General features: G+C 39.0%; 1 protein-coding gene across 1 annotated transcript in view; it reads right to left on the bottom strand.

Annotated features, from left to right (window-relative positions):
- Window positions 1–10,724: 10,724 nt before the first annotated feature.
- Window positions 10,725–13,979, bottom strand: part of LOC126175039 (transmembrane protein 198) — a 174,940-nt gene continuing 171,685 nt past the window's right edge. Inside the window, exon 6 of the mRNA XM_049921541.1 lies at window positions 10,725–11,030. Within this exon, the coding sequence (XP_049777498.1) occupies window positions 10,872–11,030 (159 nt within the window). The 3' untranslated portion in view covers window positions 10,725–10,871. The remainder of the gene's footprint in view (window positions 11,031–13,979) is intronic.

Genomic DNA, 13,979 nt, shown 5'->3' with positions numbered 1-13,979 from the left:
ATAAACATCAGGGAGTGTGGAAATGGGTTGTTTTTGCTACTAATTATGACATGAATTTTTCACTGGGGTCACATCTGGTAGCCCTCTCATCTAGGGCCCCAAATGGTCACCTGTGTTGCTTGGGCATGAAATTTGTCCTGGGTGCAAGAAATAAACAACACTGATGGGAATGCTTGTAAAGTCATTTGTGAGGAAATGTTATATTGCTTGGATAAAGATGAAGATTTCATTGGAAACATTGCCTTTTGTAAGGAGTCAAATTTTCACATAAGTGTTATAGTTTATGTTAATTGTAGCATTTGAGATGATGAAAAACCACAACAAACTTTGGAACATATTTATGATAGCCCAAAAGTCAACATCTTTTGTGCACTGAACAAGAGCAAAGTTTATGGCCCTTTCTTTTTCTAAGAGGAAACAGCTAATGGAATAGTGTACTTAGACATCTACATATGCAGCTACATCTACATCTAGACTCTGAAAACCTCTATGAGGTGTATGGTAGAGGGTACATCCCACTGTACCAGTTATTAGGTTTCCTTCTTGTTCCATTCACATATAAAGCATGGGAAGAATGATTGTTTGAAAGCCTCTGTGCAGTCATAATTATCCTAATCTTATCCTCACAATCCCTGTGTGAGCGATGCATAGGGGATTGTAGTATATTCCTAGTCATCATTTAAAGCCAGCTCTTGAAACTTTGTTAAGAGACTTTCTTGGGATAGTTTACATCTGTCTTCAAGAGTCTTCCAGTTCAGTTCCTTCAGTGGCACTCTTCCACAGATCAAACAGACCTGTAACCATTCATGCTGCCCTTTTCTGTATACTTTCATCATCCCCTGTTAGATTCCACACACTTGAGCAATATTCTAGAACTGGTCACGAGTGATTTGTAAGCAATCTCCTTTGTAGACTGATTGCAATTCCCCAGTATTCTACCAATAAACCAAAGTCTACCATCTGCATTACCCATGATTGAGTCTATGTGGTTATTCTGTTTCACACCCTACCCCATCAGAGTCCAGGTGACCTGGGAAAGCAGCCATGTTATATACCAGCTCTGCTGCAACCACTGCACAGAATTTTACATTGAAATGGCAAGCAACAGTCTATTAACTAGAATAAATGGCCACCACCAAACTGTTACCGAAAACAAGGTGGACCACCCAGTGTTTTGTTTCAGTGACACTGTTAATTTTTTGCTTTTCCATAGAGATATTTGGTTTTAATGGATTTTTATTTTGCTGTGTGTGGAAGTGTATGGGGACTGATTTTTGAGATTTTATCAGTAGCTTATTCATTACAAACCACTCTGAAATCTTTTCATGTGTGACTTTAGCATACAGACTAAGAGCCTTTTCATTGTCACCTTCAGTCAGTACACTGGTGTCTTCTGTAAATAGGACTGGTTTGGAGTGTTGAACATGTAGAGGGAAGTCATTTATGAAAACTAAGAAGAGAGGAACCTTAAATTGAGCCTTGTGGTACACCATGGGTTAATGTGGAAGGTTTCAAGTGATAAGCTTGGAGTTAATTTTTTTCCATATGTTTGATCTCTGTTATCTGAGAGCGATTTTCTAAGTACGCTTTCAGCCACTAGCTTGGCAGCCCTCTTACACCAAACACTCTAACTTTCTCAGGAGAATTTACTGATCTATTAGATCAAAGACTTTGGTTCAATCTAGGAAAACCCCCGAAACATTTCTGCAGGTATCCACTGCATTTAAAATATGATTTATGAGGCTGCAAGTGACTGTTTCAGTACTGCACTGTGACCTGAAGCTATGCTGATATTCTGAGATAATATTTTTTTGTTAAAAAAGTAGATTGTGATAGAACTAATTTTTATATGATTTTTGAAAAGCCTGACAAGAATGACACAAGCCTATAGTTGACCATCTGCTGCAAATCGCCCTTTTTGTAAAGGGGTACAACTTTTGCAGCTTTTAACTGCTGCAGGAAGATACTACTTGACAATGAAGAACTGGAGATATCTAGCAGGGGTGTGAGTATCTGTTCTGCTGATATATTTATAATGTAGTTTGGCACATCATCAATTCCTGCAGAATTTCTGTTTAATGCCTTAATGGTGTGTAACAGTTGTTCCCTGCTTATTGGTCAAAGGACAATGGATGTGTTGTTTACACTTATTTCAGAAATTTCCTCTAATACTTTGTTTGATGTTTTTTTTCCATTTGTTTCTTCACTATCTTACCAGCTATTTTGGTATACTAAGTACTGTTGTAGTTAGCAACTAATTTTGGATCAGTGATCTTGTTGCCAGCCTGTGACAGTGCAATATTTTTGTTAAAAAATCTGTTGTTTTCTCTTAATTTTGCTTCCGTTATGACATGACTCAGAATTAACTTGTATTTTTTGAAGTAGTGAGCAAATTCAGGGCCGCTATCTGGTTTTGATAGTACAAAAAGTTCTTATTTTCTTTCACATTATACTTTGATCCCTGATGTGGTCCATGTTTTGTCTGCTGGAGCCTTTGCCAGTTATTTTCTTTTTTGGAAAAGCCATTTCAAAACAATATATGTATGTTTAAGAGTTTCTTTACAGTGACTGTAAGCCATCGAGGGTCCCTCCCATTATGAACTGTCTTACTGGGTACAGATCTGTTCAGTGCATGGCCAACTATTCTTTTAAACTTGGGCCCTTGCCCCTCTACATGCTCCTGCCCTGTGCTTCAAAAGTTTCAAGTTCCTCATTGAGGCCTGACGCTACTTATTTTTTATCTAGTTTACTGAGCATATATACCTTTTTGCTTGTTTTTGGTTGTTCTTTGTACTTTGGTAATCATTGTTGCCACAACCATGCCATGGTCACTGATACCAATTTTGATGTGGACATCCTCAAGAGGTCAGGTCTATTTGTAGCCATTATATTCAATATATTTTCATCATGAGTGGGATTCCTAACTACACTCCTGGAAATGGAAAAAAGAACACATTGACACCGGTGTGTCAGACCCACCATACTTGCTCCGGACACTGCGAGAGGGCTTTACAAGCAATGATCACACGCACGGCACAGCGGACACACCAGGAACCGCGGTGTTGGCTGTCGAATGGCGCTAGCTGCGCAGCATTTGTGCACCGCCGCTGTCAGTGTCAGCCAGTTTGCCGTGGCATACGGAGCTCCATCGCAGTCTTTAACACTGGTAGCATGCCGCGACAGCGTGGACGTGAACCGTATGTGCAGTTGACGGACTTTGAGCGAGGGCGTATAGTGGGCATGCGGGAGGCCGGGTGGACGTACCGCCGAATTGCTCAACACGTGGGGCGTGAGGTCTCCACAGTACATCGATGTTGTCGCCAGTGGTCGGCGGAAGGTGCACGTGCCCGTCGACCTGGGACCGGACCGCAGCAACGCACGGATGCACGCCAAGACCATAGGATCCTACGCAGTGCCGTAGGGGACCGCACCGCCACTTCCCAGCAAATTAGGGACACTGTTGCTCCTGGGGTATCGGCGAGGACCATTCGCAACCGTCTCCATGAAGCTGGGCTACGGTCCCGCACACCGTTAGGCCGTCTTCCGTTCACGCCCCAACATCGTGCAGCCCGCCTCCAGTGGTGTCGCTACAGGCGTGAATGGAGGGACGAATGGAGACGTGTTGTCTTCAGCGATGAGAGTCGCTTCTGCCTTGGTGCCAATGATGGTCGTATGCATGTTTGGCGCCGTGCAGGTGAGCGCCACAATCAGGACTGCATACGACTGAGGCACACAGGGCCAACACCCGGCATCATGGTGTGGGGAGCGATCTCCTACACTGGCCGTACACCACTGGTGATCGTCGAGGGGACACTGAATAGTGCACGGTACATCCAAACCGTCATCGAACCCATCGTTCTACCATTCCTAGACCGGCAAGGGAACTTGCTGTTCCAACAGGACAATGCACGTCCGCATGTATCCCGTGCCACCCAATGTGCTCTAGAAGGGTGTAAGTCAACTACCCTGGCCAGCAAGATCTCCGGATCTGTCCCCCATTGAGCATGTTTGGGACTGGATGAAGCGTCGTCTCACGCGGTCTGCACGTCCAGCACGAACGCTGGTCCTACTGAGGCGGCAGGTGGAAATGGCATGGCAAGCCATTCCACAGGACTACATCCAGCATCTCTACGATCGTCTCCATGGGAGAATAGCAGCCTGCATTGCTGCGAAAGGTGGATATACACTGTACTAGTGCCGACATTGTGCATGCTCTGTTGCCTGTGTCTATGTGCCTGTGGTTCTGTCAGTGTGATCATGTGATGTATCTGACCCCAGGAATGTGTCAATAAAGTTTCCCCTTCCTGGGACAATGATTTCACAGTGTTCTTATTTCAATTTCCAGGAGTGTATTTGTTCCAGGTAGTTTTCAGAGAAGGCATTCATAATGTTTCACAGGATGTCTTATCACAGCCACCACTAATAAAACTGTAATTTCGCCAGTTAATTGTTGGATGATTTAAGTCTCTACTGATGATTACAGTATGAGTGAGGAACTTAAGAACAAGTGACTGGAGGTTTTCTCTGAATTTTTTGGTTACACCAGGAGATGAGTCTGGTGGACGATAGAAGAATCCACTTATCATTTTATACCCATTCCTTATACTGAGTCTTGCCGTAACAGTCTCACATACAGCTTCAATTTCTATCTCAGTGGATCTGAGTTTCTTGCCTAATGTGACAATCATACCCCCTCAATTTCCTATTTGCCTAACCTTTCCCCACTGCTGTTAATTTCAGATTTCAACCTGCTGGCAAACTTTTTAATCATGCTGACTGACAAGGCTGAAAAGGAAGGCAGTGTACACTTCATGCAAGATGGTGTACCAGTGCATTACCTCACTGATGTCCAGGATTTCCTTGACAGCTGGTTTCCTGGTACATGGTTTGGTTGAGATGTACTGACTGCTGGCCCCACATTCATTGGACCTGTCACTTCTTTTATGGATTCTTCAAGCATGCTGTACTTGTACCATATCCTAATCACTGCTTCTATGGCAGAGCTCTGAGCAAGAATTTACACCACAATGGAACAAGTTACTCCTGACATGCTGCAGGGTGTTTGATAAAAAATTAACTTCAGGTGGGATGTGTGCCACATAACCAATGGAATTCATATTCAGCCTGTTTAATGTAAAGTTTAGAAAATTAATGTACATAACACTAAAACAATGCCTGTTAATTGTGTCAATAAATCTGTTGTAATTTCCAAAGTTATTAAGCAATTTGAAACACCATGTATTATCTAAAATTCATACCAATGTGATTTAGCATATGCATAGGAGGTCCCTGTCACCCTTGGCTATGGTTGCATTCCTAACATTACAAAATTTATTTCTATATGTACATTCAATGTACTGTTATGGTGATGCATTACATTATCTTGATGCTGAATAAAGTGACTTGCATGGCCCCACAAAAAAGTCCTCTTCATATCCTAACTGGTTTGGACTCAATGCTGTTGCATTTACTTCACAATACTACATTGCTTTCTTCTAGAAATCATCAGTGTTTTACCAAATGAGCAGAATGTCTCTGAATTTGATTGAGACAATAATTACAGGCCATCCTTCTTCAATGACATTTATTTACTGTGACTGCCTAGAAGTTAGTAACACTGAATGAAAAATTTGGTATTTCTTAAGGAACAATGGTAATAGATCTGTGTGCTGTATGAATCAAACACTCTGTAAATATTGTCTAAAGTAAATTTATTTTAATATTTACATCAAATGGGTAGCTTAATTCAGTGAAATAAGATAGAAGTTATTGTGTACTTACAAGGTACAATTTTAATTTGTAATTTTCTTGTTACACTAGTACAGACACATCCATAATTTTTAGTTGCTCAGCACTGAAATATCGTATCAGTTTGTAAACGGAAATGTGTTTAGCATTCTGTGACAAGTACTGCATGTAGCTACTGAATGCCACTGTCATCACTTTTGATATGATTAAAAAAATTATGAAAATGCTAATTACTTTCCAGTTGAATTTGTATATTTCACATTAAATATTGTCACACAGTGAGTCACATTTTCATGTGGGAATCAATAATCTTACAAATTTACATTATTTGTGCATTTTTGTCCCTTCACGCTAATAATGAGAATTATGGAACACATCTGCTGCAAATGCAAATTACTGAACAAAACAACATGTTGTTCAACAGTTTCACTTCAATCCTAGTTTGTAGTATTTCAGTAGATAGCAAGAAAACCCATCTTTTACTTATATGACAGTGCTATATATTTACACAAAATACTGAACATTCTGTGCACTGCACAAAAGTAATAAAAAAAACATAAACATATATTTATTATCAATAAGAGGTTTGTGGTGATCACTTCATCTCCAAAGCTTGTAACCAGAAGTCATTCATTTGTTTCAGAAGCTGTCAAAGAAATGCACTCATTTGAAAAACATTTGTTATATTACATTACTACTCTCTGGAATGAAGTGCATTATATGTATGGGCATTTTGTTACAGTACATTATAATTCTTGGATGTAGATACATGGGAATATTTCACTGTTGCAAGTAATGACACATGTTCTAGACTTGACTGTTTTCAGGGAAGACATTGCAGAGAATCATATATCATTATATAATGAAGATCTTAGTAATGCTTAAGAGCATTAAACAGTTGACATCAATGTTACTGAATTAAAAGTGTTTTGTACAAAATATCTCAGTGTCACACATTAAGGTAACGCACAATATTTAGAAATAAAATAGCCAGTTATCTACTGGGCAGATAAATTTGGATCACAGTTAACCACTCAGTGCCTAATGACTTTATGTGTCACCAGAAACAGAAACTTCTCAACAGGAGCTTTGAGTGAAGTAAAAGGTTGTGTTAGAGAAGCAATGGTACATGAAAACTTAAGGTGGATAATTATGCTGAGAACAAAAATTTAAAAAATAGGGTTCCAGCAGAAAGTGTGTGTGTGTGTTTATTTTTCAGCACAAGCAGCTTATCATTTGATGTCCTCACTTCCCTCATACACATTCACCATAGGCACTGTATAGTAACGTTTCAGTTGGGTGATGCCTCTGGTGCCTGTCTCAGTTTGGTGCCTCAAGCAGCAGCGTGTGTTGCTCGGGCTTTAAACTGGCGCTGATTATAGGCATCTCTCTCAAAGGCTAACAAATGGAGTAAGGCTGTTACCAGAAGGAATGTGAACTGGGAATGTTAGTCCACATAGTGTCGTAAATATGTGAAAGGCAATGGACAGATTTCAGTCAATTACTGTAGTTAATTGTGGAACTTAACAGTAATAAAGATGTTAGCAAGGAAAATATTGGAGAAAAAGTCAGAGAGTAAATAGTGAAATTTATATATTACAGCAATTGTGTGGTACATTTACAACTTATTTTTTATCGCAAGTTTTGCAGATATTATGATGATGATTAGCATTCATGGTGAGTTGATAAACACTGTGGATATTGTTAATATGACACCCTTACTGCTGTTGAGCATACTGTTAGTATCAAGTTAGGAATTGTTTTATTCTTTTTAATGCTTGTTGCGTCTTTATTGCCATTTTTCTCTGATGGTTCTTGATGAGTTTTGTTATTGTTTCAGTTCCACATGTTAGCCACTTGATCATCGTTTGTATTCCAGTCATTCTAACCTAAGGTCTGAAGGATCTATTTTTTCCAATTTTTTAAATCTTTTATTCTCTTTGGTTGTTCCTTAGTGACTTGGAAATACCATTTCATTTCCCCTCTTACCTACTTTCTCTCATTGGTATCAGAATATAAATTTGTTTACTGTGGCATTTTTCATTAATTTTTTTCATCTTTATTCTGTTAGGAAGATCTGAGAAATAAATGCAGTTCTGTCCATTTGAAATGGAAATATGAGTTTCAAATATTTCTATTAGGAAACTAAATTATGATGTTCCCAAAATCTTTTGGGCTTGATGGGACCACGAATGTCATTTAACGACATGTTACTGATTTGGGCCCATTTCTATACCAATGAAGCCATTCTGTCATTCATTTGTGATCCATAACTAGAAGGTTTTGTTAAATATAGCCCAATTTTTTCCCCTCTCTCTCTGTAAGACAGTCAAAAGCTAATAACGTATGATATTGTCTGCTAGAACACCCTGAGAGAATGGGTTTGCCACCTAAGTGGGAAGTTTTATTTCTTTACACGGAATGACATATTTTCTTCATGAAGTGTGGATGTTGAGTCTTATATGCTTTTTCAGTGCTGAATTTAGTGTCATGATTATGTTCTTAGTGGGTGGTGATGGTGCTGTTGATGATGATGGTGATGATGATGATGAGGATGATGATGATGATGATGATGAAACAGAGGAGAGTATACAGTACTAGAATGTAGCCTAATTCAGTTGAATAGTACCAAGAGGGCTTCCAGGTTTTAATGCCTCTATGCCACAGATGGATTACCACCAACTCTGTTGCATGCCTTCACCCCATGAGACACATTATCTGATTGTCAGCTAAATATTGGCTGTGAAAAATTTCCTGCTATCAGATTTGAAGCAAATGTCTCTTGGATGGGCAGTAGTGCACAAGCATGCATGATTGATCTCACATGTGAAAGAGAGAAGGAAAAACATTAAGATGCAATGCCTATGAAATCTATCACATAGCCTCAACCTCTGGATGTCTACTTCAAGTTTATTTCACATGGACAGATCAATGATAGTCTAGATGTACAGCAAAACTCCATCATTTAATATAAATGGTATACTTACTGGAGTTTGCTGGACTCTGGCATATAGGCAACATACAAACAGCTAGGGCTCTAGAGTGATTTAACAATATTGTGCTGTATTGGTTTTTCAGAAAGTCATGTTTGAACTATCCACTGATTCCTTTGGCTGTGGAATTGGAGACAGTTGTTTTATGAAAGAATCAATGGCAATAGTGAATGCCTGCACATTATTCTCTCACAACAAAGCATATGTTGCAGAATGAAGAAAAGTGAAAATTACTATATTATTCTGCTCTTTTGTAACTGTTTGCAACTTGTATCGTGGTAAATAATATTAAAATATAGCTCTCCTCCAAGAGGTAGGTAAATTCAGTTGGAATCATTCTACACACCAAATCTGAATATTCCAGTGACATAAAAAGAAGGAATCAGCTGTTACTAGTGATAGAAAAGAAAGATAGTAGGTAATAACGCATATGATTTATACAGTCATTAAACAGGTGTTTACTGTGGTAGCTGTGGATAATCTTAACAATGCTCAAGTTATAGAAGAAGAATTATTTCCAACAAAAGAGAGCGGCTCTTTCATCAGAGACAGTTGTTTCATAAAATTTGGGGAACTTATCAGAACTAGATTTTCCCTTTCAAAAATGAGATGCTGTAGCATATTGCCTGTGGACTTCTGTCTTGAGATCTTTGACTGATGTCTGTTTAGTGATTTTCCGGAGGTTTCATCATAGGAGTGACTGTTGGTGTTTAAGGTTCACACTCCACTGCTGGTGGTGGACTGGAGTTGAGTCTGCAGTTGTGGATTATATGTACCCGTCACACTAACATATGAGGGCTTTTTCCTGGTCATTACCACTGTGTTTCCCCCCTTACTACATGCAGTGATCATTCACTGGAATCTGGGATCTTTTATATTGAAGCTTGCTTTTATTTTTCACTGAAAAAGGAAGAAAGATTCAAAGTAAACAGTTCATGTATTCCCATGCTGCAGTAGACAGCTGTAGCAGGTGCCAAGGGAGAACCCCAGTGGTAACAATCAGGGAAATTCCCTCAGATGTTGGCACAAAGGAACATATAATCTCTGGGTGCTGTCTCGACTCCAGTCCTTTACTATTAGTGGAGAGTGAACCTTTGGCAACACCAGCAACTCCTTCTGGCAAAACTTCAGGAAAATCATAAAACAAATGTTACCCAAAAATCCTGAAATAAAAGCCAATAGGCTATTGTGTCAACAAATGACCACAGAAACCTCAACAATGATACTCTGTGTTGCCTCTGTGTAGATTTTGCCTGCATAGAACCATGTACAATAGAGAGTCATTGTGTCTTTTTAATTTGGCTGTCGGGATGTTTTATCCAAGGTTACCATCCCTGCCTTTTTATAAGTGTTGCTTGCACAGGTATACATTCTGATATTTCTTGTCTTGCACATATAGCTGCTACAGTTGTTATTTGATGACATATTATTATGCTTTTGTTGTTTGTCTGTGACTGCACAGCCTCTTTTAACATCTTCGCACATAAAACTTGTAAGTTGGAAATATTGTTTTCTATTTATTGTGTCAAAAAAATTTCATACGGCATAGTGTACAAACAACAAAATTCCTTACATTAATTAAACGTGGTCTCGAATGTCTCTTAAAACACATTATATAGAAATATTTCAACATTGATTGCATATTCATACTTAAGTAAGTGACTGGACTGGATGTAAATGGACTATTCCGCAAAACATGAGCAATTGTTCAGTACATTTGTTTGAAGTAGCCAGACAAACGATCACATTTAAGTAAAATGGACAGAATAGGTTCCACTTTTCTCTCTCTCAGTATCTACAGTTTGATCTCTTGCAGTTTGTGGGGTATTGTTGTAAGTAGGGCACATAGAAACACTAGCTTCAAGTGCTACAATGACGCTATCATTTTCAGATAACTATACTTTTTTTCAACTGATGAGCAAACTTTTTACAAATTTTGATCAAAATACAATAAATGTTTTGAAAATAGCAACACATAAATGCTTTAAGGTGATTGATATGTGAAAATATATTCACTTGAACAGAAATCTACAGGTAATTAGCAGTCGGAAATCTCTTCCTGCCCTAATATTCTAAAAGAAAGAACACAAATTTCAGATGCAATATCTGAACTGTCACATAATCAGAAAGTCAACGTAGGTCATCTGTGTCTCCTTCACCCTCTGATTCAGTGAGCGGTTGCCCTGCTGATGATGCTGGTGGCAGAACGGTGAGCCTTGTGCTGTCAGAACGTAAAGTGCCACAACTGGTGTCACCAAGGACACGGCGCTGTAAGGCCTGAACATAACTCTGCAACAATAAATAACACCAAGCATAATCAACATACTTTATAAAAGTGGTGTATACATCACTATCAAACTGGCTAAATAATCAATTGTGTGTGAGGAAAGTACTTACTTCACCCTATAGCAGTGGTGCCCAACGTTTTAGATTACCTGGGCCACTCTGGAAGAAGACGAGTATTTTTGGGTCACAAAGGGGAAAAAAAGAAAAAAAAGTGTAATGGGAGTCAAACTGAAATTCTTTTTACCAATTGTGTGATGGATGTTCACTTCTTGGACTGCATTAATGCTTGCTTTTGGCCACACTGATATTTGCTTTGAGCCGCATGCTGCGCATGGGCCACGGGTTGGACACCCCTGCTCTATAGCTTATTTATAATGAAAGCAAACATAAAAATGAAACCAAATTCAATGTAGGTAGAATCAGTTTTTGCTAACTAAGTGGCGGGAGAGAGAAAAAAAGAAGAGAGAGATAGAGAGCAAGAGACAGATAGTTACAAAAAAACAGTGATTTCTCGTTCCAGAAGTTTCTTCTTCTGGTAGGAAGAATGAAAATAATTGTGAAAAACAACACTAATCAGGGATTAATTCAAAAAGTAACCTGTAGCATCAGGTCAAGGGAACACAAGAAGGTAGGACAATAGGGAAACTGATGATAAAATATCAGCATCTTAAAAGTCTGGGAAGTGAGAACTGGCAGAGTTTGTAGTTGTCTACACTGAGATGAGATGATGACAGAGTGGAAATAAAACTACAGAGAGAAAAAAGGAGGAAGTAGAGTATGCTGTAGGGCAGGGCTGTCCAACCTATGGGCCGTACGCAGCTCAAAGCAAATATCAATGTGGCCCAAGAGGTAAGTGAGCACCCATAATGCATGCGTGCCATCACTAAAATGATCAGTGAAAGCTTACTGTGAATTGAAAAGAACATGTCCACTAGTGCAAGTGTACCATCACTGGCCCTAGTTAGTGGATGTGTACAGTAGCAGAAAAGTACAAGTCACTTATCAGAAAGGTTAAACCACTAAAACATGGACGAAAGAGGGATGGAAATGACTACAACTTTTTAAAGAGATAGGAAGTGTTCAAGATGAATAGAATGACAAAGTTAATACAACCTGTTACTGAAGAATTCTAGTTTAAGTACTACATTTATGATGAAGAAATGCATGATATTCTGCTTGATGCTCATGTAACGACTGGTCATATTGGACGTGACCAATAATAAAATGCTTAAAGTCAAAATACCACAATACAACATACAGAGATGTTCAGATTTATCTTAGCTTATGTGAACCGTGTTTACAAAAACAAAAAGGTCAGAAGAAAGGAACAGTAGTGAAGTCCATGCTGTTCAAAGAGTTAAATTCCAGATGTCAAGTTGATCTAATAGATTTACAATAATAACCAGATGTAGACTATAAATTTGTAATGGTTTATCAGGACCATCTCACTAAATTTGTGGTTGTTTTCAGGCCGCTGAAGCCCAAAACAGCTGAGGTAGTATGCAATAACATTACTGACATTTTTATGTTGTCAGGTGCTCCCTCAGTGTTGCAGTCAGACTACTTTTAAGATTGTGCACTGTAAACCGAGACGCAACCAGAGACAAGATAGCATAGAGCTAGCAAATCAAGACATGGAAAATATGCTAGCTATATGGATGCAGTAGTACAGCACTGTGGAGGGGAGCCATGCAATAAGGTTTGTGCAGTTATTGAAGAACTACACTGTACATTTTTTAATTAAAAAACCCCATATGCCCTCCAAAACATGGTTTGCTTCCATCTGGTTTACCTCCTGGAGTATTTGCGAACATTCACTCTGAGGACAACCTTGAAAATATAATTAATCAAATGAGTGTTAGTAGTGAAAAATGGACTGAAACATTGCAGGATAATGATCACAGCAAATCTCCAGTGCAAGATGATAATATACCAACGGGAAAAAGAGGTTGTGAACAGGAAGAAAGAATGTGTTCCAGACAATAATGAATACTGCCTGACTGATCATAAGAGTCAACATGCGCTATTAAAAAACACAGAGCAGAGGTGTACAAGCACAAAGAATGCTGCAGTGCCCATACCATTGTTTGCCACCAGTGGAAAAGAGATTTACGGTGAGAGTCCCAGTTCCCAATTTCAGTTGAGGAAGAGGAGATGCAAAGCCAATCTTGGGTGTCATCCTCAACAGAAGAGCTGATGGCTTCTACTGAATTGGGACAACAGGTGTTGTAATGAACCATATTTACTCAGGGTAATAAACTGATTGTTTCTAAATATTTTTGGAAGGGGCGACTGTGACAACATTTTGCTTCAGGTCCCATTTCAGCAATGCTTGCCCTCTTAGAATAATCCCTAAAGAGGAAGTTCCAGCAGAGAAAACTGTCACTCTAACAACAACTGCATCACTTCGGTCAATGGGAAGAAGCCGTGGATTCTTCAAATGCAACTGCCAGCACAAACATCAGACTCTGAGATGCTTTTGCAAAAAGAAAAATGTTGTGCAATTCTAAGTGCCATGGTGCACATCCTTGCTGCAATAAATGAATTTTATATAATATGACTACATTTTCAAATTGCATCTCATAAAATGCAACTTTTGAATATGACTGTGTTTTGTTTCTGCAGCACCATGAATTTTATATGACTATATTTCTAAATTGCAGTTCATAAAACACAACTTTCAAAATATGACTGTTTTGTTACTGCAATCATGGTTCACTTCCCTACCTCTTCGCAGTGGAGGTATACCTTCACTAGTGATGGTGCGTTATCCCTAGTGAATGTGTATTTCTTGGCAAAATTGGTATCAATAATCCACTTTCACTAAGGGGACAGTGAAGGTGCAACATCACCAGTGATATTGTATCTTCCCTGATACTTCCACTTCCACTATAACAAAGATATTTTGCCAGAAGATTTTCAGATGTAATGCATAGAACTGCAGTCTGATCT

Source organism: Schistocerca cancellata, chromosome 3, assembly GCF_023864275.1.
Source record: "Schistocerca cancellata isolate TAMUIC-IGC-003103 chromosome 3, iqSchCanc2.1, whole genome shotgun sequence".
NCBI classification, from domain to species: Eukaryota; Metazoa; Arthropoda; class Insecta; order Orthoptera; family Acrididae; genus Schistocerca; species Schistocerca cancellata.
The sequence above is the reverse complement of the archived record's forward strand: the minus strand, read 5'-3'. Positions and strand labels throughout refer to the sequence as shown.